We start from the raw sequence: 25,837 nt of genomic DNA on the forward strand, positions 1-25,837 counted from the left end.
TCATAAAAATTTAGCTTCTGTGATATTTTGTGGTGTTGTCCTTCGAATCTGTCAGGGTTCACCTTCTCTCCCCCTGTTATGTGCTCAGGATTGGGGCTCTTTGCTTTATCAGCGTGACACCGGGAGCACACACTGCTTTCTTTGTACACACAGCTCTCCAAGCTTAAGGGGAACCAACACATTGCCTGCTTGGATCTCCATAGATGCCTAAAGGCTGAGCTAGTGAAATCATCACACTGCTGTACACCGACACACACTACAAATACAAATAATGCTTTCAATACTAACACCAACATGCCACAGCATCTTTCTACTTTTCTTTTCTTGCATGCAAAACAACAACAACAACAAAAGGATAAGACACTTGAGAAAAAGGAGGAAATATCTCAGTGAGAAAGCACAACACATCTGTGCCCAATATGCAGTTCTGGGGGATTTGCAGGGCGTAACATTGGGGGAGTGCTCATGGAAATACATAGCAAAATTCCCAGATCTTCAGTTAGAGCTGAATCAGAGAATACAGCTGCAGAGACACTTCTGAAGTCACACACTCCATTTCCCATCTCCAAGACAGGCTTTTATTTCTACACACTTTCAGCTCCAGCAAGAAGGGAACGGCAATTTGAGTCGGTCCCGCATTGCTGCCATTACACAGCCTGGGTTGAAGTCCCTTTGACCACGAACATAATCTGCACCAGGGAGCAGAGACGCTCTGTATCCCATCTCTGAAAGCAAAAGCGCTTTACGTGCCCACGGAAAGCCCATACGTTGTGTAAATCAGCGGGGAGAGCTTCCAAACGGAGGAGATCCCTCGCACAGACGCCCGCTGAGCCGGGTGGCGGCGTTCCCCGGCAGCACTGCAGCCCATCGCCCCTCTCAGGGGCTGCTCGCCGTACGGCCGCGCTCCCCCCGCCCCGACATCCCCGCGTTCGGGGCCAGAAGGGACGGCCCCGCAGCCCCGCTAGGCGGCAACGGCGCTCCGTCCGTGCCGTAACAACCCGCTGCTTTCGGGCTGCGTGGGGGAGGTGGGTCAAAGGTATTGGAAAATGAAGGATAGCACTTCAATAACAGCCTTCAGATCCCGGTCTGCCCCGACCGCTGCGCGGCTGCGGGTCGAAGCTCCGGTTAAGCTTTTCCCACCGTTACACCGCAAAGGCGCAGCGGCTGAGCTGGGCTAACGACTGTGACATCTTAGCACAGTGCCCGGAGGGGGACGGCAGCGCGATGCCCAGGAATGACGGAGAGGCGCTGGGCAGCCGCCGGGACACGAGCAGCTCGGGCAGCTGGCAGCAGCAGCGCTCACTTTCAGAGATCGCCTCTGAGATGGGAGAGAGCTCAGTTTAAACAAAGAGATGTGACGACACGTTAATAAAATGCATTTACTTCCTTGAGCACACATCTTTCATTACAGCAGAACTGTTGTACTTAATATTTTCTACTCATTTCCTATTCTATTTTGTGCCGACGAGAAAATCCAATTTGAACGTTTGGATTTTCCCTCACTTTCAAAGCTCTCCAACCGAGTCCATAATTAAAAGAGCAGGTCAGAACAAGCTGCCTTCAGCACTGGTGCACTGAAATGCAGCTCCCCAGGAGAAAGGCCATGCTGCTGGACGCCCCAAAGGCAGTGGGGCTCAGACTTAAGGGAGCAGTGCTGGGAGCTGCAGCAGTCCCCAGCAGCAGCTGTAAGGACCTGCAATGTTCAAAGAGCCAGCAGGGTTGTTAGTGCAGCATTGAGATGAGTAAAGAACACCAAGGAAGTGCTCCAAGTGCTGAGGAAAACAAGAGCAGACTTGTAAATTAGCTCAGCTTACTTTTTTCCCACTAATGTCCCATGAGTGCATAGTCACTGTAGCACCCAGCTCTGGTATTCGGTGCCCGATGAGTTATTCCAGAGGCCATGTGTGTATTTGGTCACCCTGATGCACAGATCATCAGCTGTGAGTCAGTCAGCTCCCTTTGTTTGCAAGCAGCCTTTTTACTTCATAATACGATAATTTGGGGTCATGTTTTTCCATAACATGGGCTATGGGGCCAGCTTGTCCAGCCTATTGTGCATCTGTTGTCCTTAATTTAGCCTATAACTCAATCAGAACAAATACTTGCATCATTCAGAATAAAACAGAGTAGCTGACATTGTAAAACTGTTGCAGGGAGTAAGCAATGCAATGGCAGGAATGAATGCTGCAGAATACATGCAGCTATTTCCACACGGTGCCAGCAGAGCCCACCTGCTCCAGCAGAAGTGAAGGGCCTGAGGTCTGTGAGCCTAGCAGGGTGCAGGGATAGCAGAGTTCACCACTGGACACATGAGTGGTTTGGCACACAGGAGCTGTCAGAGATGCTAGGAAAGCTTTGGCACCGATGGGTCATTCTCTGTGTTCACACACAGCTCAGTCATCTGCTCTGCTTGGAGCTTCACAGAGGAGACCTTGGGAAATTTATTTGAAAACCCTTAAGCTGGTGCCAAGCTATCAGCCCTCTGGCTGACCCTTGGAATCTCCTCCCCTGAACAAAGCTGCTTGGAAATTCAAGAGAAATTCATCCCCCAAAGAATACAGATACTGCCAAGGATACGTGCAGGAACGCACATACCCTGACTGCAGGCAATCTGGGTGCCACCAGCAGCCACCCCACAGCAGGCACCTACCTGATGGCACCCAACAGCAGGCAGCATCCTCCTTTTAGGGGCTGAGAATAAACACAGCTGCTGGGCTGAGCTAGAGGATCTCCACATCTATCTGCCGCATAGGACACAGCACTGTCTGTTCAGAAGCAGAATCTCCCAAGTGCCCACTGTTGTGCCCCCATGAGGTGATTAGAGCTCACTGCTCTCCTCCCAGGGCAAGGACCAGGATTCACCACAGGGGAGGGTCATCCTGCACATACATGTCGTCTTTACACCACAACAACACTTCACTGAGTATTCTGAACGGTTGCCATGTATTTAGGATTGGCTCCTTTATTTGATTTCTTTATGAAAGTGTTGGAGGCATCCAGCTTAAAGTCATTATGTTTATCACAACTCTGTGCATCCCAAGGGACTCGTTCAGACACAGCACTAAAAGAGGTCTCTGGTGATATTGCAGAGCTCTGATCTCCTCAGCAGCTCTTATGCTTCCTTGCAGTTACTACTGCTGCTCCCAGCCACTTTTACACTGCTAGGGAAGGAGCTGCTGGTCTACTAGCAATGGTAATGGAACTGCATTGAGAACCTGTTTTCTCCTTAAATAAAAGCATTCAAGTTGATCTCTGTTTTACACATATGTAGATCTTATAATTAATGGTACTGCTAATAGAAACCAGGCCTGTAACAGGATACAGGAGAGCAAGAGCAGCATTTTCCCCTAATTGCCGGATGGCAGCGGTGGGAGGGATGCGCAGTGTGCAGGCAGGTGGCCAGCAGCTGCTCAGGGTGAGGGATAAAAGCAATGCATCTGTGCTTGTAAAGCTTTACAATTCAAGGCTTGGGGTCTGAAGTGCTCTTTTCCCCTGAAGGCAGATGACAAAAGACTTTTGCAAATAAAACCAAGCTTTAGCTAAAAGCGCTGACTTTCACAAAGCCACGTGCAGGGAAGGTGGAGGGAGAAATCACTGCAAGGTCATCTGAGCACACAAGGACTAGAAAGCTGACAGAATACAGCCAGTAAGGCCAAGGTGGACGTGCTGAGGTAACAGCCAGAGCCTTAAAATGAAATTTCATGGACTATCAGTGAAACTCCAAGTCAATTCTGTGCACAGACAAAACGTTCACAACAGATGACAGCAGAAATCCTCACAAGCACTTTCATTATGAGAATTACACCTGATCAATCAGTTAGAAATGACTGAATTACCAGTACAGTACAGCACTACCTACTGCAGAGCAATACATTTTAACCATTTCATAAAAATAAATTTGATTGATATCTTGGTCTAATTCTCATAGGCTTCCTTTGCAACAGAAGGTCTGAATCCACACCTTGCTCAAGACTCGTAGGCTGGGATTAACAGGGCATGCCTGGAGCCTCTCTGCTTAGGGACAGGTGTGGAGCTACTGGCTCTGGGGGAACAGAGCCCTATGGTGTTCCAATATGGACCCAGGGACAGCTCAAGTGAGGATGAGCAGTGGTACCTGCTTTGGATGTGAGTCAAAACCAACCATCACTGCGAGGCTTGGACTGTTAATCTTAAGATTTGCAATGCTGTTCAGTTCCAATTATTCAAGGACACAGAGTTATGATTCATAAAGAAGCTTTTAAGATGATGAGTCTGAGCCCCACACTGGAACAGCTCAGGTAGCACTCCCACCATAGAGAGATAATCACTTGGGTCATTTAAAGACTACAGAACTTAGCTCTAAATCTCACATGTGCATTTGTGGCAGCAATTACATTTTGCAGAGCCTGGCAGCCTCAGCTGGATGGGAAGCCTCAGTGTGCCATGCAGAGCACAAATGGCAGCAGTACTGAGGTGCTGCAGGACATCCTCTGTATTCACAGTGTGGATTCTAAGCAGAACCCAAAAAAAGTACTTGGAAAGTAGCATTTTCTTTAATTTGATTATTAGGTTTTGGATAGAAGCATTCAATTCTTTAGTGGGTATGTCCACTGCTGAACGTGCTTTCTGGCCGTGTTTTGAAGCACGCACAACAGCTACAAACAACACAGAATTCAAAGGTCACAGCATTATTGGGATTACCGGTGATTATCATTAATTTTCTTTGCAGTTATGGCTATGCTAAAATATTGATCTCAATTCACAGGGCCATTAAACACATCCATTCCTGTTGCTTAGGGCAAACAGCGCAGGCTGAAGAATCGCCGTACCACTTGGTTAGCTGATGCTCACAGCACCTTTTCCCTCAAGTAGGCCAATTTGCCAGCTCAAAACCATGCTTTTGTTTAAACTCGGTCTTTCACTTTTCAGAGCTGTGAAAAAAGATTCCAGTTTTAGCATGTATTTATCACATCACAGCCAGCTCCTCAGAGCCATCGCTCAACACTTCCTTCTGCCTGCTACCACTAAGACACACATTCCTGCCATAGCAGGCAGTCCTGGTTTGCTAGAGGAGTTCTCACACTGCTTGAGCTTTTTGTTCAAGTGTGCACTGACACAGCTAAGCACACTTGGGATGTGAAAAACACCCCAGGAGCCACTTCATAACTCACTGTTTTTCCTTGAGAATCAAGTGTATTTTTCTCAGTTTAATGCATTTCTCCCCTGCACTGGTTTGGATTGATTACATGAACTGCCGTCTCCCTCAGCCTGAAAAGTATCACATAATGACCTGCCTTAATTTTTATTGCACACTTTGCACTCAAGTTAAATGTCATACTAATCAATCACTGTGACCAGCAGTACAGCGGTTGTACAAAATCCTACTCCTACCAAAAGAGTATTAACTCTTACCTGTGACAGATGACTAAAATGATCCTTGCAAAAGCAGATGGCAACGAGGTGTCTTACAGCACTGAAGAAATTAATATATTTAGTACTCATTGCTTCTCAACTTGTGTATTAGACAGTGGCAATCAGCTTGCTGAGTTTAATCTGTATGACTAAATACTGAGAACTGCACTGGGGAGAAAAAGAGTCAAGTGGGATCTCTCTTTAAGTCCTGCAGAAGAGGATTGAAGCAACAGTGAGGTCTGAACACCCACCCTAACCCCTCAGATCCACACAAAGTGAGTGCCAAGCCATGACACACCCTATCCCCTCACTCAGAGTGGCACAGATGTGGCTTTACAAATCATCTGTCTCCAAAGGGCTACACAGTTCCGATCCCAAGGTGTGCTCAAAGCTTCTGAGCTTTTGGTTCCAGCTCTGAAGCTGCAAAAATGAGTTCTGCATTTTGTACTCACAGGGAACAGACAAATCCTCACGGCTTTGCTCTGCAGAGGGATTCCTTTGCCCCTACTCCCTCTCCTTCACCTCCTCTTCCCTTTAGATCGTACGTTCTTCTAGAAGCAAGGAACTGAGCCATGCTGCAACACGTATAATGAAAGAGGGCATCTTGTTGCAGTGCCACAATAGTCCTTGGGAAGCAGATGACCTGAGAACCTGAAGAAAACTTTGACCTCACTTGTCTGTTCAGGTATCTCGGAATTTGGGAAGTAGTTCAGAGCAGCCTGGAAGAACTGCTTAGCAGGAAAAAAGATGAGGCAAGTTTCAGCAAAACCATGTGATTGAGTACAACTTGAGCATCGCATAAGATGCGTTTGGGCTCTCAGTTCATCCCTCTCAGTGGCTCAATCACTCTTTTGGAAATATTTGTTCAGCTGCTTAGCATGCCTCACCAGAGAGGCCGGCTCCCTGCTTGGCTCAGGTGAGTTTATGACCGTGGCAGTTGTTCTGCACTCCTTCCACTCCATCAGAGCTCAAGGCCAGCAGTGGAGTTCATCTCAGGAAAATGAAAACCCCTGGTGCCAAGGAATAAAATGACAGATTGGAACAGTCTATTTTAGAAGAGAGCTGCCATGTCTAGTTAGTATCATACACAGATCAGCTGCACACTAACACATGGATGCTGGGCTGAGCTTGGAAACCAAAGCCAGAAGTAATTGAGCATTTCAGCCAAGAAATAAAAGGAAAAAAATAATCACAAGCTTTTCTGTATTGGATTGCAAGGAATGAGCAATCATGTTCTGCCAGTGTTCTCCAGTTTTCTCCCATCATTTTCATTCAAATGATCTTCCTAAAGGCAAGATACCAGCACAGATGATGCTATATATCACCAAATTTGAAATTCAAGGGAAGCTACAGTTGTTTGTTGCAAGCAGCAAGGAAATCAATGGATTTCTTTCACAATTTAAGTTTCTATCCAAACTCTAACACTCATGTTTGCAAATTCAGAGCACAGGTCAGAATTGTACCCACTGCCATAATCTTCTGGACATTTCCTTCCTGTGTTCCCACATTTAGTGCCAGTGCCCCAGACAGTCTTCCCATATCTCACTTGGGTTTGATGAGACTTCAGACAGCACAGGCTAAAACCACGAGGAGCCAAAATGATCATATGGTACATGCTATTTTATGGCCAGTACTAGAGTCTTAATTAAGGAGCTCTCAGCAACTAGAAGTAGAGATGCAAATCATTTTGAGAGCTCTTCAGCACAGGCTGCTGTCAGCTGAGCCAAGTCATCATAGAGATGATTTTCCTGGCAATATTTGATGGATATTTCACAGACTGAGGCCTTTGTACACTCATACATGCTGCATTTCTTATACACAGACACAACAATTACAAAGACTATCAAAGGATGGTGAGCAAGAATGAGCTGCTCATTGCAGCAAGTGCTTTACAGGAAGAGGATTAAGCAATGAGGGCATGGGGAAAAGAGACGAAAAGACATTACATTGGCACTCAAAGAGACCTAACAGCAAAGTGAGGCAGGGAAGATTCAGGTACTGAGATGACAAGGCCTGAAGGACTCCCTAGAAGAGACTCTGCAGATGAAATTCTTTGAGGAGGAAGAAATAATTTAACTGTAACGACCATACATACTCATGTCTGACTTCACAAGCCCCACTGATGCTTGAACAAACAAATCTATCGCCAATTAGATGTGCCAATGCAGAAAGTGCAGTATTTGGACACTGCACCAGAATGATAGTGTATTACAGCACCTAAGAGCAGTACCTACTGTCCTTCAGAAAACACGAGAACACAAGAACATTCTCATCATGACATTGGCTCCTCTGACAAGTACCAAGGATAACATGTGGGTAGGATATATACAATCTCTTTGGACAACTGAACTACAGCAGAGTGTGGAAAAATGCCATATATTTTGAATATACTGGAAATATTAAAACAAAGTCTTCCCAAAAGACTCAACTCTCCTCACATAAGAAACTCTTCTCACTTCCTGTTTTTGACTTTTAACTTACAAAACAGGTCACACACTGACACACTTCTCAGCAGCTCGAAGTTAAACTAAGTGCACTAAGCTGAGGTTTACTGAGTGAGGAGCCAGCATCCTTTTGCTTCCAGCAACACTGCTGCATAGACAGCAGCCTCCAGCAGAGAGGCAAAGTATAGAGCAGAGCAGCGCTGCTGCAAGTTGCCTGCCTACAGGTCATCATTACCCCGTTATTAACTCTTCATCTCGTATTCTGGCTTAGACTTGCTTTGGAACTCGGTCAGTGGCCTCCTGCACACCAGAACATGGCTGCAGGATGTTTCCCCTGCAGGCATCACGCTGTTGGAGATGTCAGACTTGAGCCCGCTCAGAGTCCAGAGAGAAAACCATGAAATACTGTGGTACGACCCAGAGAGTGCAATGGGAATTACTGCTTGGTCAAGCCTAGGGACCTGCACCTGTTACAGACTAAGTTAAGGAGCAGCACCCAGAAACACTCAGCTGGCCAAGCAATGACCCACTTCATCCAGCACCATTTCTCACTTCCAATAACACCTCTGTAATATCTTAAAGTCCATCTCTTCATCGTGCTGGATGAGAAGCATACCGTGAGAAGCATGAGCACTGCTGGTTTTGTGCCCTATTTGCCGCTGCTAAAAATAGGCTCAGACTGAAAGCACATTCCCATTTTGGACACCAAGTGACAACATCAGCCATGATGCTGATTAGGCCCAATTAATGTATTCCCACAGGAAGAAAACACACATCAGTAAACAGCTCAGAGGACACAGAGCTCTTGGAATAGAAACTTGCTGTGCAGCTCCAAACGCAGCCAGGTCACTGCTCTCACCTCACCCTAGAGCAGCCTCTCCCTGCAGTGGGATGGGCAGGAGCCCCACAGGGGTCCTTGAGGAACTGCTGCAGGATGAAGCTCTGTGTCAGTCCAAAATTATCCAACTGGAGTTGCTCTTTCCGAGTTCAGCTTTGCAAGCACTTTTGTGCAAGGAAAACAAACAAATCGCCCTTAATTTCAACTGCTGCTTTTTGCAAGCACTTGCCCACCCCCTGGACAAAGCAGGCACATGGAGCTGCAAGCACACATGGCAAGAACGAGCATCTGCACAGTTGCCTGAGCCCTTCTGCCAGCTGGCTCAAGAGTTGGAGGGTATCTGACAGAGGCTGAAAGCTTACAGCTTGCATTTTGGAGAAGTTGCACGTGATCACTTGAAGAAAATGGAACATGGGGGACTGAGCCTACTGGTAGTTCAGACTCTGCCTTGTATGGGCAGCTTTAGCTCAGAGCTGAAGCCAGATCCACATTGAAGACAACAAATGATGGAAATGTGGGATGCAGATGGATAGCTGAGAGAAATAGGGTCAGTGAGCAGAAAAAAGGATGTGTTTAGTAGCACATGGAGGGGAAGGGCTTGATAAGCTGCTCTGGATTTTTGGGCATCAGCTAACTTCATTCCCATTTTTAGGGAATTCTGGAGCTTCCTTGGATCCTTGACTGACTGATTGCAAGTACACCTCAATAGAGGACAGCCCTCTTGACAAATCACTCCCTGCCTGTCCCACTGAACCCCACAGCTGCAGGAAGGTCTAGAGGGGCTTTTTGATTTTAAGTCTTCCCAAACTAAAGTGAAACTATAAGCCTATATAAAATGAATGAGTTACTCTTGACCTGCTGAAACAGGTTACACAAAGCTGACTGTAAAAAATAGCCTAAAAGTAATTGCAATAATATATAATGTCTTGTCCTCTGTGCTTCTTCCTTTAATTAAGAAAGCTCCCTTTGGCTCAGCTGCAACTGGAACTACTTTGGCAAGTGATGCACATAATGACACTAAAGAAAAAACGCCTACTTTGACAAATATATATTGAGAATTTTTATTTCTGTCTGAATAAAGCATTTCTTGTGGTGAATCATCTGTTTACAGGTTTTCTGATAAAATATCCTCCAACCAGAATTGCTCAGACTAAAAAAGCCACATGTGGAGAAGCACTGGGTTGAGGAACGGTGCTCCCTCATTACCAGCCCTCGGCTGCACTGCTCACATCCTTTGTGACAGGGCTGTCTTGCCTACATTTATTGCTGGGTATACACGCCAGGGGAGGTGCCACCAACTATCATATTACAGCCAGATTTATTGTATTAATTGCTTCTTTAATTAAAAGGCTAGAGCAGGGGTTAGCTGTCTGAATCTGAATTCAGCAGGGGAAGGCACACAGTGCTGTTGACCCAGCTCACCAGCTGCTGAAGGGCTCAGCAGCAGAAGTAGCTATCACTGCCTGCAAACCTACGAGCCATTTTGGGAGGCAAAAGGTATGTTGCTAATATCTCCTGTCATGAGTACTTTGAGTAAATGTGAGAGGGACCACTTAGTGATGCATTAACAGGTTAGTCAACATCCATGCATCCCTCTGTGTATGCAACAGCAAACTACATATAGCAATCAGCGAGGCATAAATTAAGGTTACAGCCTGATGTGTTAGCTGTAAAGGGAACACATTTAACCCAGGTATCATTGAGGACAGCAGACACAGTCCCAGGGTGCCTTCCTGACAACCACTGCAGCGTAGCACAACACTTTATGATGCTAATGGACATATGCTGCAGCTCCAAATGCTTCCTCCTCCTGTGCTGCCAAACTACCTGCCTGACAACTCATTAAACAGCTTGATTTCCAAGGTCTTTATGACCTAAAGGAAAAGTTGAAAAACAAGAAGGCTAAAAAAAAAACTGAACAAAGCCACAGAGCTTGAAGGCCAGAGGCTGCCCCTGAAGATTCATTGGACAGCTTGTCCCACAATCCTCCGAAGCAGCATCAGCTGCAACTCCCTGTCTGCTCAGTGCTCTGCTGATTACAGTTTCTGGCCCCATGATCTAAGGTCTAATCAGGTCACAGGTGGCCCACAGCAATGTGCAAAACAGCAGTTCCACCTTGCATCTTCACCCCACCTGTTTGCAGTGGAAGTAATGGTGGATCACTCAAAGGCTGCTTGCCTTTCCAGCACGCACAGGTAGAGAACAAACATCAGCCTGCCAGCACCATCCCCCTCCAGCAGCTCACACAAGAAGGCTTCCTCACTTTGAGGAAATGCAGCACCCCCGTGATAGCGCAGCCAGCCCTTGCCATGGGACCCAAACCACTTGCATGCTTTCCTGTGCAAGATTGCTCCAATCAGCCCAGGGCTTTACAACACTCTTTACCTATCGATGCACAAAAACAGCTAAAGGCAATGAAGAAGGCAATGAGAGCTCTTTCATGGATAATCATGCACCTAGGATGCAGCTGAGAAAGATATTCAGCTTCTGCAAATGATAAGCAAGGGGAGTAAATGAAACTTCACTGGCACTTTATACAGGAAGCCAAAAAATCTCTGAGAATGTAAAACCAGTACATGATATTGCAACACTCAAGTAACCTTATTACAGAAACCGGTAGTAACCCCTGCTGAGAGCATTAAATATTAATAATGGCTCACAGCTGCTACTGCCACATAATGGGCTTATTTTGATGGGGAATACGCACACAGCTTAAGTAACATGCATCAGCTCAGGCAAACCTACTTTCCTTTTGAAATTTATTCAGGTCCTTCTCTCTTTGCTGCAATTAATTATAGAACTCAGGGCTATTATTTTTAAAGGGCAAGATTTGCTCTGATCTCTGTCCTATGTTGCACTGTTTTCTGGCAGAGGTTGCAGCATGAGCAGAAGCAAGCAGTGTATCTCCCTGCAGCACCATTGCCCTGTTTTGATCTGCTCTGTCCTGGATCCTATGAACCTGCCCACGCTTATAACCCACAAGGATAGTTTTAGATGTTCCTGCAGTTAAAGCAACTCTGTTGCGGTCGATCCCTGTACCCACACCGCTGTAATGGGAAGTTGTGAGGTTCCTAACTTGCTTCATAAGCAGTATCAGGTAATGCTCCATTTCATTTCAACACTTCACAAGGCAAATTCTGCCCAACACTTCTTTACTGATAAAATAACCACTGCCTATCTGATTATTAACAGAATGATTACCCAGCTAGCAGGCACTTTACTCTCCACTTGGCCATTAAATTATATGGACTGCCTTAACAAGGCTCAGCTGATACTGATCTCTAGTTCAGAAGCTTCCTGACTTTAGCTTGTTGATCTATAAAATAAAGTAAATAGACGAAGACCACTGCACACTTACCGACCAAGATATGGATTATTTTCAAAGATAAAGAGGCAGCTAGGAGCCCCCAGGAGCAGGCAGGCAATGGACTGCATACACTTAATACTATTGGTTGTGCAGAAAGATTCATTGTGCTCTACTGAAAAGAAAAATATCCTCAGAACTACTTTAGGAAGATGAGGAGATGAATTCCTGACACAGACACATCACTCATTTCTAGAATTACCTTTGTGAGCTAATACTACAATAGTACAAAGCAGTGGTTCCAAATAAGTTTGTCCTAGCCAGTTCCTGTACAGTGATGTTATATGAGAATGCAAGGTCTCTTATCTAGGTCTGAATACCTCCTCGGGGAAAAAGCAAAAGGTTTCCCCTTCTCCCCAGATACAGCTCTAGGAAATGCTCAGGGGAGGCAGACACTTCACAGTGCTGAGTTAAGGGCTCTGAAATGAAAGCTTTCACCTAAACAGCTACATCTGTAGCTGCTATAGCTGCAGCAGCAACCTCCCCCGTGAAATGAGTAATGGATGTAACGATGTCTACAGGCTCAGTGATGACTCACAGAAGGGAACTCCTCAGTCACATGCAAACCTGATTAGAGCATCAAGTCCAATGCCCAATTAGGTGACATCAGTACCTAAAGAATTACCAATCGCTGCAGCTCAAGAAATAGGTCTGGGCAAGCACAGCTCCTCTGAACTGGAAGCTCACATGGCAGAGGTCATAGGAACGGTAACAAGGGAAGAGCAAGGACAGAAGACAGTGGGAAGGAAAGCAGCAGTCAGTGCTGCCAAGAGACTCCGTGCTGAACAGAGGTCACGACCTGGCACTAACCCAACTTAATTGCAGACACATCAGTAAGCTGCTGGTACAGATGAGCAGGGAGCAGAGCGAGGATCCCTATCAGTCTGGCACTGAAGCACATGAGCTCCTGCTTCTGCTGCTGTCAGGTGAGTATACCAGCCCAGCAGGGCCCTCGCCCTTAACAGAAAGCCAGGGAGCTCCAGGCAAGCCAGTATTTCCCTGCCATTCCTCAGGGACACCAACCATTCCGTGAACTTCAGCATTATGGACACATCCTTACGGCTAGCAATTCTCTTCCATAAAATAAAATAAAATTCCCATTGCTATGATACTTCTAGATTCTTCTGTAAATTACTTTGAAGGCACATAAGAAACACAGGTAAAAATGGGCTCCCTAACTTCAGTTCAGGTTCAGATATTTAACCCTTTTCGTTTTAGAGGGTATTCACTGTAAATAGCAGGCAGACAGCTGATCCGATCCGGGATCTTGCCAGCACCTCAAGTTCAGATAAGAGGCTGAAGCTGGCCCGGCTCCACGCCGCACGCGGCAGGCGCTCAGCGCTGCAGCCGCCCAGCTCTCTCGCCGGGCTGCGCTGCTGCAGCCAAGCCGCGGACCGCGGCCACGCTGAGGCAGATCGCGCCCCGCGCACGGCACGGCACGGCACCGCCCGGGCCGCACTGCGCACGCGCGCCGTCTCCGGCACGCTGCGTGGCGCGTGCGCGGAGTGCCGCCTCGAGCCCGTTGCGCTGCCGCCGTTACCGCCGTTACCGCCGACGGGCGGGCGGCGCCTGGGCCGCGCCATGCCGGGGGGAAACCCGGCGGCCGCCGAGCGGGCGCGGGGCCGCGGGCGCTGAGGCGCGGCGGGGGGAGCATGGCCGAGGCGCCGCGCGAGGAGCCGCCCGGCGGGCCGGAGTCGGAGGCCGAGCTGTCTCAGCGGCTGGCCCTCATCAAGGCCCGGTCGTACGGCAGCACGGCGAGCGTGGCGGCGCCGCTGGCGGAGCGCTACGTGGAGCACCGGCTCAGCGCCGGAGACACGCTGCAGGGCATCGCCCTCAAGTACGGCGTCACGGTAAGGCCCGCGCGGCGGCGGCTCTGCCCCGTCACGGCGCGGAGGGGAAGCGGCGCCGGTCGCGCTTTCGGTTCCGCGGCTGCAGCCCGCGGAGGGGCTGCGCTCCCCGCCGGGGAATCTGCGCTCGCAGCACGCTGATCACCAGATTTCCTCCCGCCAGCTGCAGGGCTGAGTGCCCCCCCTGCCCACCTGACTCCCAGCCGGCTCACAAGCGCTGCTGTTTTTGCATCCCCTAGAAAGGAGAGCGCAGCCCCGCTGAACGCGTTAAAGGCTTCTCCCAGCCCGTTCCATGAGGTTTACCAGCAACCCCTAACAGCCCAGGCTGCTCCCTGCCTCACTGACCTCCCCGTGCACCTGAAGCCCAGCAGGCTGTCAGCATTTCAGTGGTACCAACACGCACAGCTGCATGGGGTGAAGCAGTTGGTGAGCACAGCCAGCAGCACAGCACAGGCACACAGTGAATGTCACTTTCACACCAGCTGCAGAGAGCACCTTCCAGCTGGGCCCTCTCCAGAAGAAGTACAGTGCAGTCCCAAATTAGTAGGTTGAATATAATGGGTTTCCTTCCCCTTCTCTAGCTCCAAAAACTGCCAAGGATTCAACAGTATTCAGCCTTTGTTGTGAAAAGGTTTGAGAACGTTTATCTTCCCTTAAATACTAAGGAACTTGTGACCAAATCTCGTTAACAGCATTCTTGGCATTTGCAATTTACATAGGCATACATTAAAACAAAGTTTTGTGGAGTACTAAGGCAAAGTAACATTAACTTCCCAATTAAAAAATATATATTTGGTAGCATTTTCCATAACAAACAAAGCCTCCATGCTAAATGATTTAGTGATGTTTTTATTCAGAAGTGTATTTGCTCACCATACCAAGTAGAAAATTATATACATGGATTATTAAAGTAGTTTTTAGAAACTACTCTAAACACTCTACAGTTCCCTCTCAGCTGAAATAAAGTTGTGGATCAGACCTGTCCCATCTAAAGTGTTTAATTTACAGATGATAGCTTTGTACTATGATGCATTAAATAAACTTTTGCTGTGCTAATGACACATTTCAAGTATAAATGCTGGTTGTAAGATCTCATTTGTTGTCTTTGTTGCTAGTATTTTTGCCTAGGAAACCAGAGCTGCTTCACTGTAGTCTCCAATTCAAAAAGGTTAAACTGACATGGAATCTCCCTCAGGGTACTGCCAAGTTAGCTGCAATCAGTCATTTGTTATTGCTCTAATGGTTTCATCCCAAGGTACGAATGCATGCAAACATGCTGGCTTTAAATAAAATGAAGGCTCTTATATGTTCACACAAGGACAAGGAGTGACTTCCTCTGAGGAATCACTACATTTACTTACTACACCCTGTATAGTTGTCTAAAACTACGGGGTGCTGTGCAACATCAGAATTATCTTAGGCTGTCACTGCCTCCAGTATTACTGTTTCTGTAAGTTTCTCCATGTGGTTTTCCTCAGAGGGAGTTACTTTGTAGCAGAAGGCATCCTGTCCAGTGCCTGAGATGTCATGACATATAAGCAACTTGAGACAGATGGAAAGAACATTTTAGAGGGAGATCAGCATGATTTGTTTGGCCTCATCTACTGCTGCCCTCCACCTTTCTTCCCCAGATGCTATTAATCTTGCATGGCTGAGGTTCATGAGATATTCCTTTGGACACTTAGGTAATTTAACTCTGGGAACTAATAGCTCACGTGTTTAGTATCATATTTATGGTTCACATAAAGTACCACTTTATGTCTTACAAAGGGATCCCTTTCAGTGGGGGGAGAAGGATGAAGTCTACTTGTTTCACTGTGAAGCAGTTTTGATGAATTCAGCACCCAGTTTACCCATCAGTGCTGCTGCAGTTACATTAAGAAGAAAGGCTTTTGCTACTGTAGATCTAGCTAACAAATCAGTTTCCTAGCACAGAGAAAACTGGTGTTAAATTCTGTTCTCCATACATCTATGAATGTAGAAGTTACAGTTGCAGGAGAATATAGCATATTAAGTAATGTGTTCAAGACTCTAAAATGATATTTTAGAGACATTTCTTATTTCATTGTTACTAATGCAGATACACAGTCTTTTTCCAAATGTCACCAGATAGTATTTAAAAGGTATTCCAGGAAGAATTAACCAGGGATAGTGTTACAGTGAAGTAGGATAGAGAGCAGCAGTACAATGCATTATTTAGCACCTGCTGAAATACTGGCTTCCTAGTCCCCTTGTTAAAGGAATCAAAGGTTGAAATAGGATTTTTCATCTTGTTGTTTTCAGAGAGGAGCTCCACCTAGCATTTTAAACATGGGTTTATCCTTCAAAAAACACCATTGACTTTCAGAAGTGTTGAAAATTGACATTTAAGCTTGCATCTGATGCTATTATGAACCTCGTTATCAAGCCAGGCAAAGCTTCCTTTGTGTCATTCTGATGGTACTTGGCTTGGGAAAGAGCTTAGAGATATGCCCTATACTACATAAGACGCACTAAAGATAGTTTCTAGTCTTCAGGAGCTTGAACAGTAATGATTTCCTCTTTGAGAAGTTTCTGAAACTCGATGGTAGTCACTCAACTTTTGAAAGAGACTAAATCCAGTTGTGCCTTCATCTTAGCCAGCTAATTGCTGCAAGTGGCTGCATCATCTCTGAAGAATAGACCATTTCTTGTGTTTAATAGGTAGAAATAATTCAAACCTGAGTTTGATTTCATTGTTCTTAGTATTCTTATCCTCCCTGATGTACAATCTTCCTAGAGCCAATCCCTTATTTTGATGAGTATCTCATCTGGCTTCCAAGACCCAAGCAAATTCATCTATATACAGTATCACAGCTGTTACTACTGCACAAACCTGTAACAGCAGTATAGCAGATGGTCTTACTGCACACAACAAATCTACTTCACATGCAGACATTTATTCTAGTTCTGCCAGTGGCCACACATCACTTACTCTGGAGCGTATGAGCATGCTGAGAATTCACATCCTCACCCTTCACTAATTTTCTTATGTAAACAAAAGCAGTCTCTGGCCACGTGGAAGCTCTTTCAATTACACGTTTCTCCTACATTTTCTTCTCAAATCTGCTATGAGGTAGAGCACATTCAGAAGAGGCAGATTAGCATCTCCACTGCTTTCCACTGGTTTTAGACTGCTTCCTCTGTTAGCATCTTCAGTGTAAGAAAGGAACTGGTTTAACACATCAACTTCTCTCACCACTGGGAAGGACACCAAGCAGTAGCAGAACAAATTTTAGAAGAGCTTAAAAACGGCAAGCACAAGAGAAACAGAGCAATTTTTCATTATCCATTAGCTAAACTCAAGATACTTCAGACTCTGAAGGAATGAATGGCTAGTGTTTGCAGCTCCCTGCATTTTTTCTGGGAAAAAACATAGCACTGAAGTTCCTATTATTACAAGACTTAACAGTTTTTATTCTTACACAATTCCACTCCCTTTGGTTTAATATAAAGGTATAACACTGCTGCTCTGCATTAGAGGAGTATTTTCTGTTGCTGTTACACTTGTTTTCAAGCAGGTTATTTAGAGTGTGTTTATCACTGCAGCATAATCATGATTATGGATCACTGCCTATTGCGGTCACCAGGGGACTGGGACTTTTCCTGGTATAGACTTGAGCTCAAGTTATAACAGAAGTTATTTAATCATGGACAATCATCTCTGGTGTAAAGATTGCAGTTTAGAAAATAGAAAGTCAACTTAGCTCACTGACTTGAAAGGAAATTTTGATGAGTGAAAACTTAATGTTCTTCGTAAGGAGGCAGTAATAAGCACACACTACAGCCTGTTCTTCGTAGAGCAACCTGAGAGGCTATTATGAATTCAGTTAAGTACAGAACAGTTGAGGTTTCATACACATTACTGCTGATTACTTATTCTTCCTTCTGCTATGATGTAGCATTTGCTGATGAAGGTTATGGAGTGCCATGAGTAAAAGCTACATAGAAAATAGTTAAGTTACCTAGTGGTTCATATGCATTCTGATGTAGAAGTGTTTGTTAAATCATGCCACAGAATTCAGTTTAATGGAGAAATGCAGCATGTAGTCTATGTAGCTTAGCATATTGCTTAGAGAGCCTTGTATCGTTTCCCCAACTCCTCACTGAAACTTCAGCTGAAATCTGAATTTATTATATCAGCTGTGCAGAAAAATTGGCATGGATGAGGCATATTCTGCTCTCCCAGTGTTTGTAGTGCTCCCTGTTCTTAACTAACATGCTAAGAACATTTGATGTAATTATCAACCCCTTGTTTATACTATGCATGCTTTTTACCGGAATAGTTTCCCTGTAGCAGCTGTTAGCAGTTCTGAGCCTTGCTCTAATGTAAATTCAAATCAGCAGCTCCTCTGCTTTTTCCTAAATGTTTATGTGAGTTAAGAGATTGGAAGACCACTTGAGAAATGCATCTTCAGGTAGTACAAGACTTCTGGGAGGACCAATAGTGTGGCATCAAGTCTGTATGCAAGGGAGAAGCTAGAACATTGGATCTCTGAAGTCACTTTGAATGTGAGATAATCTTTTTGAAATCATTCCTACTGCTAAGTATAGTCCTATTGGAAGTAGAGGTTACGGTAGCACTTCAGGAAGGTAATATTTTATGCTTCACCAAAACCTAATAATTTACATTTTCTCCTATCTTTTTCAGATGGAACAAATAAAGAGGGCAAATAAACTGTTCACTAATGACTGTATATTTCTGAGGAAAACCCTGAATATTCCTGTTATATCAGAGAAACCATTACTGTTCAATGGACTTAATTCACTGGAGTCTCCTGAGAATGAAACAGTTGACAGCTCCCCTTCTTGTGAAGAAGGGCTAGTGACAGCTCAGGAAGAAAGTAGTTCTTCTCCCAGTCCTCAAGAACCTGACAATCAGCCCACTGCACCGGAAGAACTGTCTGCCAAAGATTTCCTTCAGAGATTGGACTTGCAGATTAAATTATCCAAACAAGCAGCCAGAAAACTAAAAGATGACAGTGTCAGGTAAATGTCACTTTCAGCATTAAACATCTTCATTTCATCCTAGAAGCTTTTCAGTCTAAACTGAACACTCTTTGTGGGTGCATCTCAGACAGCAGCTGTTGTTTTGTCCACAGCATGTCTACACAAGACACATATACAGTACACCACTAGCAGGTGCCTTGACATGGTGGTTAAAGGCTGCTTCAGTATACACTGCTCACAATTTCAGCACTATCCTATGAAACCTAGAATGCCAGCATTCTCCAAAATGTCTTGCTATGTAAGTAGGCAACTACTTGAGCAAACCTAGTTTGCTGTAGAGTACTAAGCCAAAGCCTACATGGAAGCTGACACAAGCAGCTGTTTCTCCTGTCCCAAGCTAACTCACAACATGCTCCACACTGCGGTTTCTTTCACTTAATCTTACCTCCTTTCCCTATGCTACCCCCCCTTTCATGGATCCACCTATGTAGACTTCTTCAGTATCTTCTGTTGCAACCAGAAGTTCCTATGTATTTTAATCCTAGAAAATCCTTTTAACATTTGCCACAGGGATAGCATTTCTCATGACAATAACAGAGGAAACCCCTGCAGGGAACTATCATCTCTTCTCTTACTATGGGGATCTGGAGAGAGATTACGTCAGCAGATACATACTTTACTTTTGCAAATTGTTTAATGCAAAGCTTCCATCATCCCAGCTCACTTTAAATACTGATGACTTCAAGAATCAAAGCTGTGGAGCTTAGAGCCCTTTTTTTTTTTTAACTAGGTAAAGGGTCATTCCAGCAACTTAAGCTTCAGTTACTGGGAAAAATTGGAGGGAAACAGTATTTTGAATTCAGTAATTGGACAAGCCTCATTTGGAAAAATACCACATAAGACAAAGAGGAGAATGGAATTTGTTATCTCTTGCACTCCATGTACACACAGCTCCCCACTGCTGGATAGAAAATGGATACAATAGAACAAGTGACATGACTGTAAAAGTCTGCTTCTGCTTGCAGTTTTCTATGTGTTTCAAAACTTCAAGTCAGAACTTCTCACCATACTCATGAGCCCGATTTAGTAGATGTTCTAACACACCAAACCTCTTTATGCTCTTTATTGCTTAACATCACCAAGAATTAATGCATTTTCACACACCAATTCTGATCATGCTTATTTGGTATCTTTCTCAGATACAGGTATCAGTTTCACAGTCTCCTGCTACGTAGAAGGCTTTCAGTGATTCTCTCTTTAATCTTAACTCTTGAACTCAGTCCTTTAAGTACTCACAAAGGAATGCAGTATATTAACTTGTAAAGTTGACTTCAAAAGCAATGCAAGTAGACAAGTGCCAGAGACTATGGAATGTGATCTACTCCATTTGTGCTCACTGCCTTTCACTCCTAGAGCTTATGGAAGCATATAGTTAGATCTATATTTAATATTACTTTTACTGGGAGTTTCACTAAGAATCATAGAATGGCTTAGGTTGGAGGGGACCTTACAGATCTAGATCCGACCACCCTGCCACGGGCAGGATTGCCAACCCCTAGATCAGTTTGTCCAGGGCTCCATCCAGCCTGACCTTGAATGTCATCAGAGATGGGGCATCCAGTCTCTGGCAAGAAATCACTGCTTAAGGAATTCTCCATGTAGGCATATTTACCCATGATGCAGCCCTGTGAGCAGCCTAAGGGAGTAAGGCCTGTTTCGGGGGGGCAGTACTTTTACAGGAGGCCAAAAGGAATGCGATAGTTATTAAAAGAGTTGTTTGTAGTATGTAGTGAACTCATGTAGTTACATTTTTGGAAAGAATATCTACTACTTCTATCTACACATGGCAGAGAAGCAGCTTGTAGTTTAAGGATATGATAATGCTTCATCTTGCTCAAAATGCTATTACATATGTCTCAGGATGTTGAAACTGAAATTAAGCTTAGCAATGCTTTTCGTATCAGACAATTGAACAACAGATCTAATACAAGCTCTTTGTAAAATACTTAATATTTTAGGGTAGTGCAGTAGGCTAGAACACTAAGGCCATCTGCTGTGCTTCTAGGATAGGTCATGTCTTTCTACAACTGCTTTTTCAGTGACAGATTTTGGAAACACTATAATTGAATACAGCCATTCTAATCATTATGGCTTATATGAGCCAATGTAATTAACCAGCATGCAGCACTGGAACAGAGCCTTATGTTATGTGCTCACTTACCTAGAACTGAGAGTAAAAAAGAAGATCTGAAATTTGTAACAAGTTCAGTTATTTGCCCAATAATTGTTCACCATCATTAGCCATCAGCTAAGAAAACATAACTCAGAGGAGGATACCTGTGAAGAATCACATTTTCAGGTTTCTAAAAGCTGAGTTCATGAGCTTACATTGCTGTCTTGTTTGCGTGGCTGTTTAGAAGCATCTAAAAGTTGGATTAAACATTACTTGCTCAGTTGCAAGTGTGCTCAGTCTTACAGATGTAGTTATTAATACGCATCAGGCCACAATAACATGCAATAGCTAGCAGCAGGTCTCATGTGCCTGCATCCTGCTGGGTTAAGTGGCAACAGCATACAAAAAGAGACAGCACTACTAAACATTGTAATGTTTTGCCGTTCCTTCTCCTGAAGGGGGACATTGTAGTGACTTATCACTTTGCTATTTTAAGCATCTTAAAGTGAAGGAAGAAAATTGTTCAGTTGTTAAACATATGCACACTGCCTTGTTGTTGCTTATGAGCCCTGGACCAAAGATTACATAGCAGTAGCTTTCTTCGTGTAAAGCTTTTTTTGTTTTGTTTTTAAACCATCTGTAATAAGTTGCATTTACTATATACAGTTCTAAAAATCTGCAATAGTAGTATTTTCTGACCATTACTTTGATTTGGAGATAAGTGATGTCAGTCTTTTCATTTAGTACAGTTCTGCAGCCTGAAATGAAAGGCTAGAAGCTGTTCTTTGTAACCCTTATCACAGTATACCTAAGCCTTTCTCAGAAGATCTTTTCCTCCACATTGGTTCAAGCAATCTCCTATTTTATGTCCCCTCCACATACAGGAATCTCTCAAAAATTGGCTGTGACCCAAATGCCAGTCTTGTACCAGAAATGAACAGCTTGGACTAGTTTCGTGGTCATTACTTTGGTAGGCTAATTTATTTGGTTCTGTCATCACCACACAGCCCTGCAATAACTACATGTTTAACCAAAATCATATTTTCTTGGAGGCTTAATTTTTTCAACAAGTTGTTTCAAGCAGTATCATAAGATTTTGGCTGGACTACTCAGAAAAAGGGAAGGATTATGAAAATGAGCATAATTTACTAAGCTGCTTGAGTTGTCGCTAATGATGTTTAGAAGTTAACACAAAAGTTTGCAAGACTGGCTTTGGTATAGTTTGTGCTATTTTTGGGTTATGTGAATAACCTTATCTTTGCATGCAGGCACACACAACATTAAAAATAAATCCTTTGATGCTCACAGCACAACAACTGAGAAGTCTTTCTGTTCTCACAAAACCAGCAGAATTGGCAGCAGCTCTAAAGTTATGTTACTGAACTATTCTTAAAGATATACTTCTGAAAAAGAATGATCTCCAGAGCGCTTACCATATTTGAGTTAGCACTGATCATTGCACTGCATTGGGTTCATATAAACCTTAAAAAAAATAGCAGTATAATCAAGTAAAAATAAACAGATTGAAGTTTCCTGAGAATTTGTAATAGCAACGCTACTTTGGTATATGCAGTCATTTCACTAGAGATGGTAGGCAACTATTTTCTGCTACTAAAATCTAAGTGATCAGTCTGAATATTGATTGGTACACAGGGTGTAAGCATTAACAAATTCACTCAGGGAATATCCTTACAGCAACAAAACACAGACATAGCTACTGATGGACTGCTCCCATCATGGCCTTGTTTGCCCCATTCCACTCAAAAGACTTTAAGTAAAATTTTTTTTTTTCTTTAAAAAAAGGAGAGCAAGTGCTGGAACTTCAGCATGTTTCTACTTGTTTATCCTTCATACTAGTGCTAAATAATAAGAAATACTGTAAAGAGTCATTGAACTGTACATGTTCTGATGTTGAACTTTTTCAGCTTTACTTATTTTCAGCTTTCTGTTCTGAAAATGAGAATTCCAGACGTGCATAAAGAACAGTAGCGTACAGCACAGTGTTATTCTTACTAGGAAATGCCAGTCTTATCTATTTTGACTCACTAGGAAAACTGGTTATTTGCATTTTTGTGACGACTTAACTGCTGAAGTATGATACGCGTTCCTAATCTGATGCTCGTGATTGTTCTCTTTCTAGAGAGGAGGAGAATGAGGAAGGTCCCTATGCAACTTCTTCATATCACCAGTAGAAGACAGATGTGATAACCTGAAAACTTCCCATGAAATCAGTTCTTAAAGAACTAAATGGTCAGTGATTCAAAAAAGTCTTTTGGACTCATCATCATGATGTACTTTATATAAGTCATGAATGGGTAATTGCACTGAAATTGACCTCTTCTGCCTTCTGTAGGTTAATGTCCTTATGCTATATCAACAAAGGGTTTAAGCCTTCCAAATCTAGCAATGGCCTTTATGCCCCTTCTGTGCAAATTGTAGCATGGTAGCAACAATATATCCTTGGTCACCCTTTAAGCAGGATGTTGATCTTTAGTAAAGATTTTGTAAATACTTGTTAAAGTGAAATTTGTTTTAAGTATTTAAAATGTTAAATAAGTTTGCTTGTAAAAAATCTTAAATGAAAATTTACTTACTCTGCAGACACAGACAAGTTTGCTGTGGAAACTGTGTCTACTTCAGGGCTGCAGAACTTGCCTCTGAGCTGTGTGTGTCTGTGTGGTTATAAGAACACCGGTTCATTGCTTTAGAGAGGTATTTGACTTGTTTTGATTAGTTAAAGTCTTTATCATTAATGAACTGTCTGCAAACTAGATTTTTGCTAGTAAAATGGAAGAGTTACAGCGAGAGAGTTTTCCTCTGTGAAATACAGCATTGGAATATCAGATGTGTGTTTTTGTGTGATATATTGTGTGGTTTTAATTTAATAAATAAAGAAATTCCAACGTGTTTGCTCATTATGAAGTCAGCTTGATTCTAGTCTGGCTTTTCTGAAGAATGACTTGTCCAATTACATTATCTGTTAGATGCTAATTCCATGGCAGATATGGTCCCGTATATGAAGCTCTGCTCTACATACACAGAAATTTCTTAACCCACGTGTTTACTGTTTATGAGGAATATTTACTGCTAAAGAGATTCTTAATGACTATTTGATCTATGGAGTTGTGCAGTCAACCAAAACCTTTCATTAAAGTTAACAATAAACACTGGCAAGCCTTCACTATTCTAAGTATTCAGGTGTGCAGATTGACCCACCTGAGCTCAGGAAGACAGAGTGCAGACCACATTCAGTCTTTGTCCTGTAGCTGATACATGAGCAACTTCTGAATCATACTAGATTTTTTCCTTAGTCATTTAATAAGCTTTACAAATTCTTTCTGTAAAGAATTGCTGCATCCCTACTACAACAGATGTTATTTCCTTTTATTAGCTTCCAAAGCCACTAAGATTTCTAGCCACACCAAAAAAAAAAAAAAAAAAAAGCCCATACACCTTGAAATAAAAGTGTGAATTGGTATTCCCACAGAGTTTAAGTAATTCACATCCAGAAAGCTCATTCAGGTTCTCTCTTAATACTGATACTGTGCAAGTCTGCAGTGGCATATAAGCTATCAAGAAACAAGGGAATTTTGGAGTAAAGAAAAAGAAAGCATTAGCCTTTAAAGAAACCAGTGATACAGTTTTAAGATCAATTAAAAAAAAATGCACTAGATATTTGTGATTGTTGCTTAGAGACACTCATTTCAGCTGTTGTCAGTTAACTCTAGTAGGACACTCCCAGAGCCAGAATGAACTTTTTCAAAGAGGTCCCAGTTTAAGGACTGGAAATATTTTGTAACCTTTCAGAAATAAAATTAAGCTCTTCCTTCTGAAGACTTGCAGTTCCAGTACCCTCCCCTGTCTGGCCCACAGCATTGGGACACTTTATGAAACAGGTCAGAAACACAGGCAGACACCCACCCCCACACCTTTCTCCTCAGGTGAGAGCAACCGCAGGTTTTGGTCAGGCCTCCAGCTCAGGCCACAGCAGCAGCCGACTGACACACAGGGCCTCTTCTCACAGCAGCACAGCACCCGTTGATGTAGCTCAGCAGCGTCACCCAGCCCATCTGTCCCACACAAACACAATCCCCAGGGAGACTTTCAACACCACCACTAACAGCAGCCTACAGGAGGCCTTACCTTGCCAGCCACAGCCCAGGGCAAGTGCCGCTCCTCAGCTCAGCAGGAACAGGCCTCACATCCACAAGAGCACATCTTCAACACTTGAATCCCCAAACCAGAGCACTCCATCCAACCAAACCATGGGACAGTGTTTGTTATGACTTATTGGGCCTCCTAGCAGGCCATGGGGCCTGCAGAACACAGGTGGGTCTAGTAAGCCCTAAGGGCTCTGCTGGCAAGTTGGAGGGCTGCTCTGAGCAGCCTGCTCCTGCCTGAGTGCTGACCAGGAGCAGCCAGCCCAAGAAAAGCAATGCCTGGAAACAACATACCTACAACATTGAAAGAGTAATTCAAGATAGAGGTTTCCTACTCTGTAAATAACAGATTCTAAAATAAGTGATTTTGGCATTTCCTGTTATAATACAATGGAAAGCACAGCAGCAAGATCCCAGGCTACAACAAGTAAGGATTAGCTCAAACACAACAGCCAAAAGCAAAGAAATAAAGGAAAGTAGCTGCTCACCTTCAGAAGACCTCAGGTAAGCGAGGATCTCCAGCAAAATGCTCTCACCTCCACTGCCAACCCTTAAAGGAGGCGTGGGAAGGGGTGGATCCTGTCTGCAGCCCTTCCAGTCACTCAGGTGCATTTCATTGCATGCACCTGAGCTCCCTTAGGTTGGCCCTGCC

General features: G+C 44.1%; 1 protein-coding gene across 1 annotated transcript; it reads left to right on the top strand.

Annotated features, from left to right (window-relative positions):
- The first annotated feature begins 13,613 nt into the window (after window positions 1-13,613).
- On the top strand, window positions 13,614-23,947 carry LYSMD2 (LysM domain containing 2). Its single transcript, XM_031616572.2, has 3 exons — window positions 13,614-13,887; window positions 18,554-18,891; window positions 23,166-23,947. The coding sequence occupies exons 1-3, from the start codon at window positions 13,690-13,692 to the stop codon at window positions 23,215-23,217; spliced, it is 588 nt and encodes a 195-aa protein (XP_031472432.1). The 5' UTR covers window positions 13,614-13,689; the 3' UTR covers window positions 23,218-23,947.
- Window positions 23,948-25,837: the final 1,890 nt, after the last annotated feature.

This window comes from Phasianus colchicus, chromosome 12 (genome assembly GCF_987193195.1).
Source record: "Phasianus colchicus chromosome 12, bPhaCol1.hap1.1, whole genome shotgun sequence".
NCBI lineage: Eukaryota > Metazoa > Chordata > Aves > Galliformes > Phasianidae > Phasianus > Phasianus colchicus.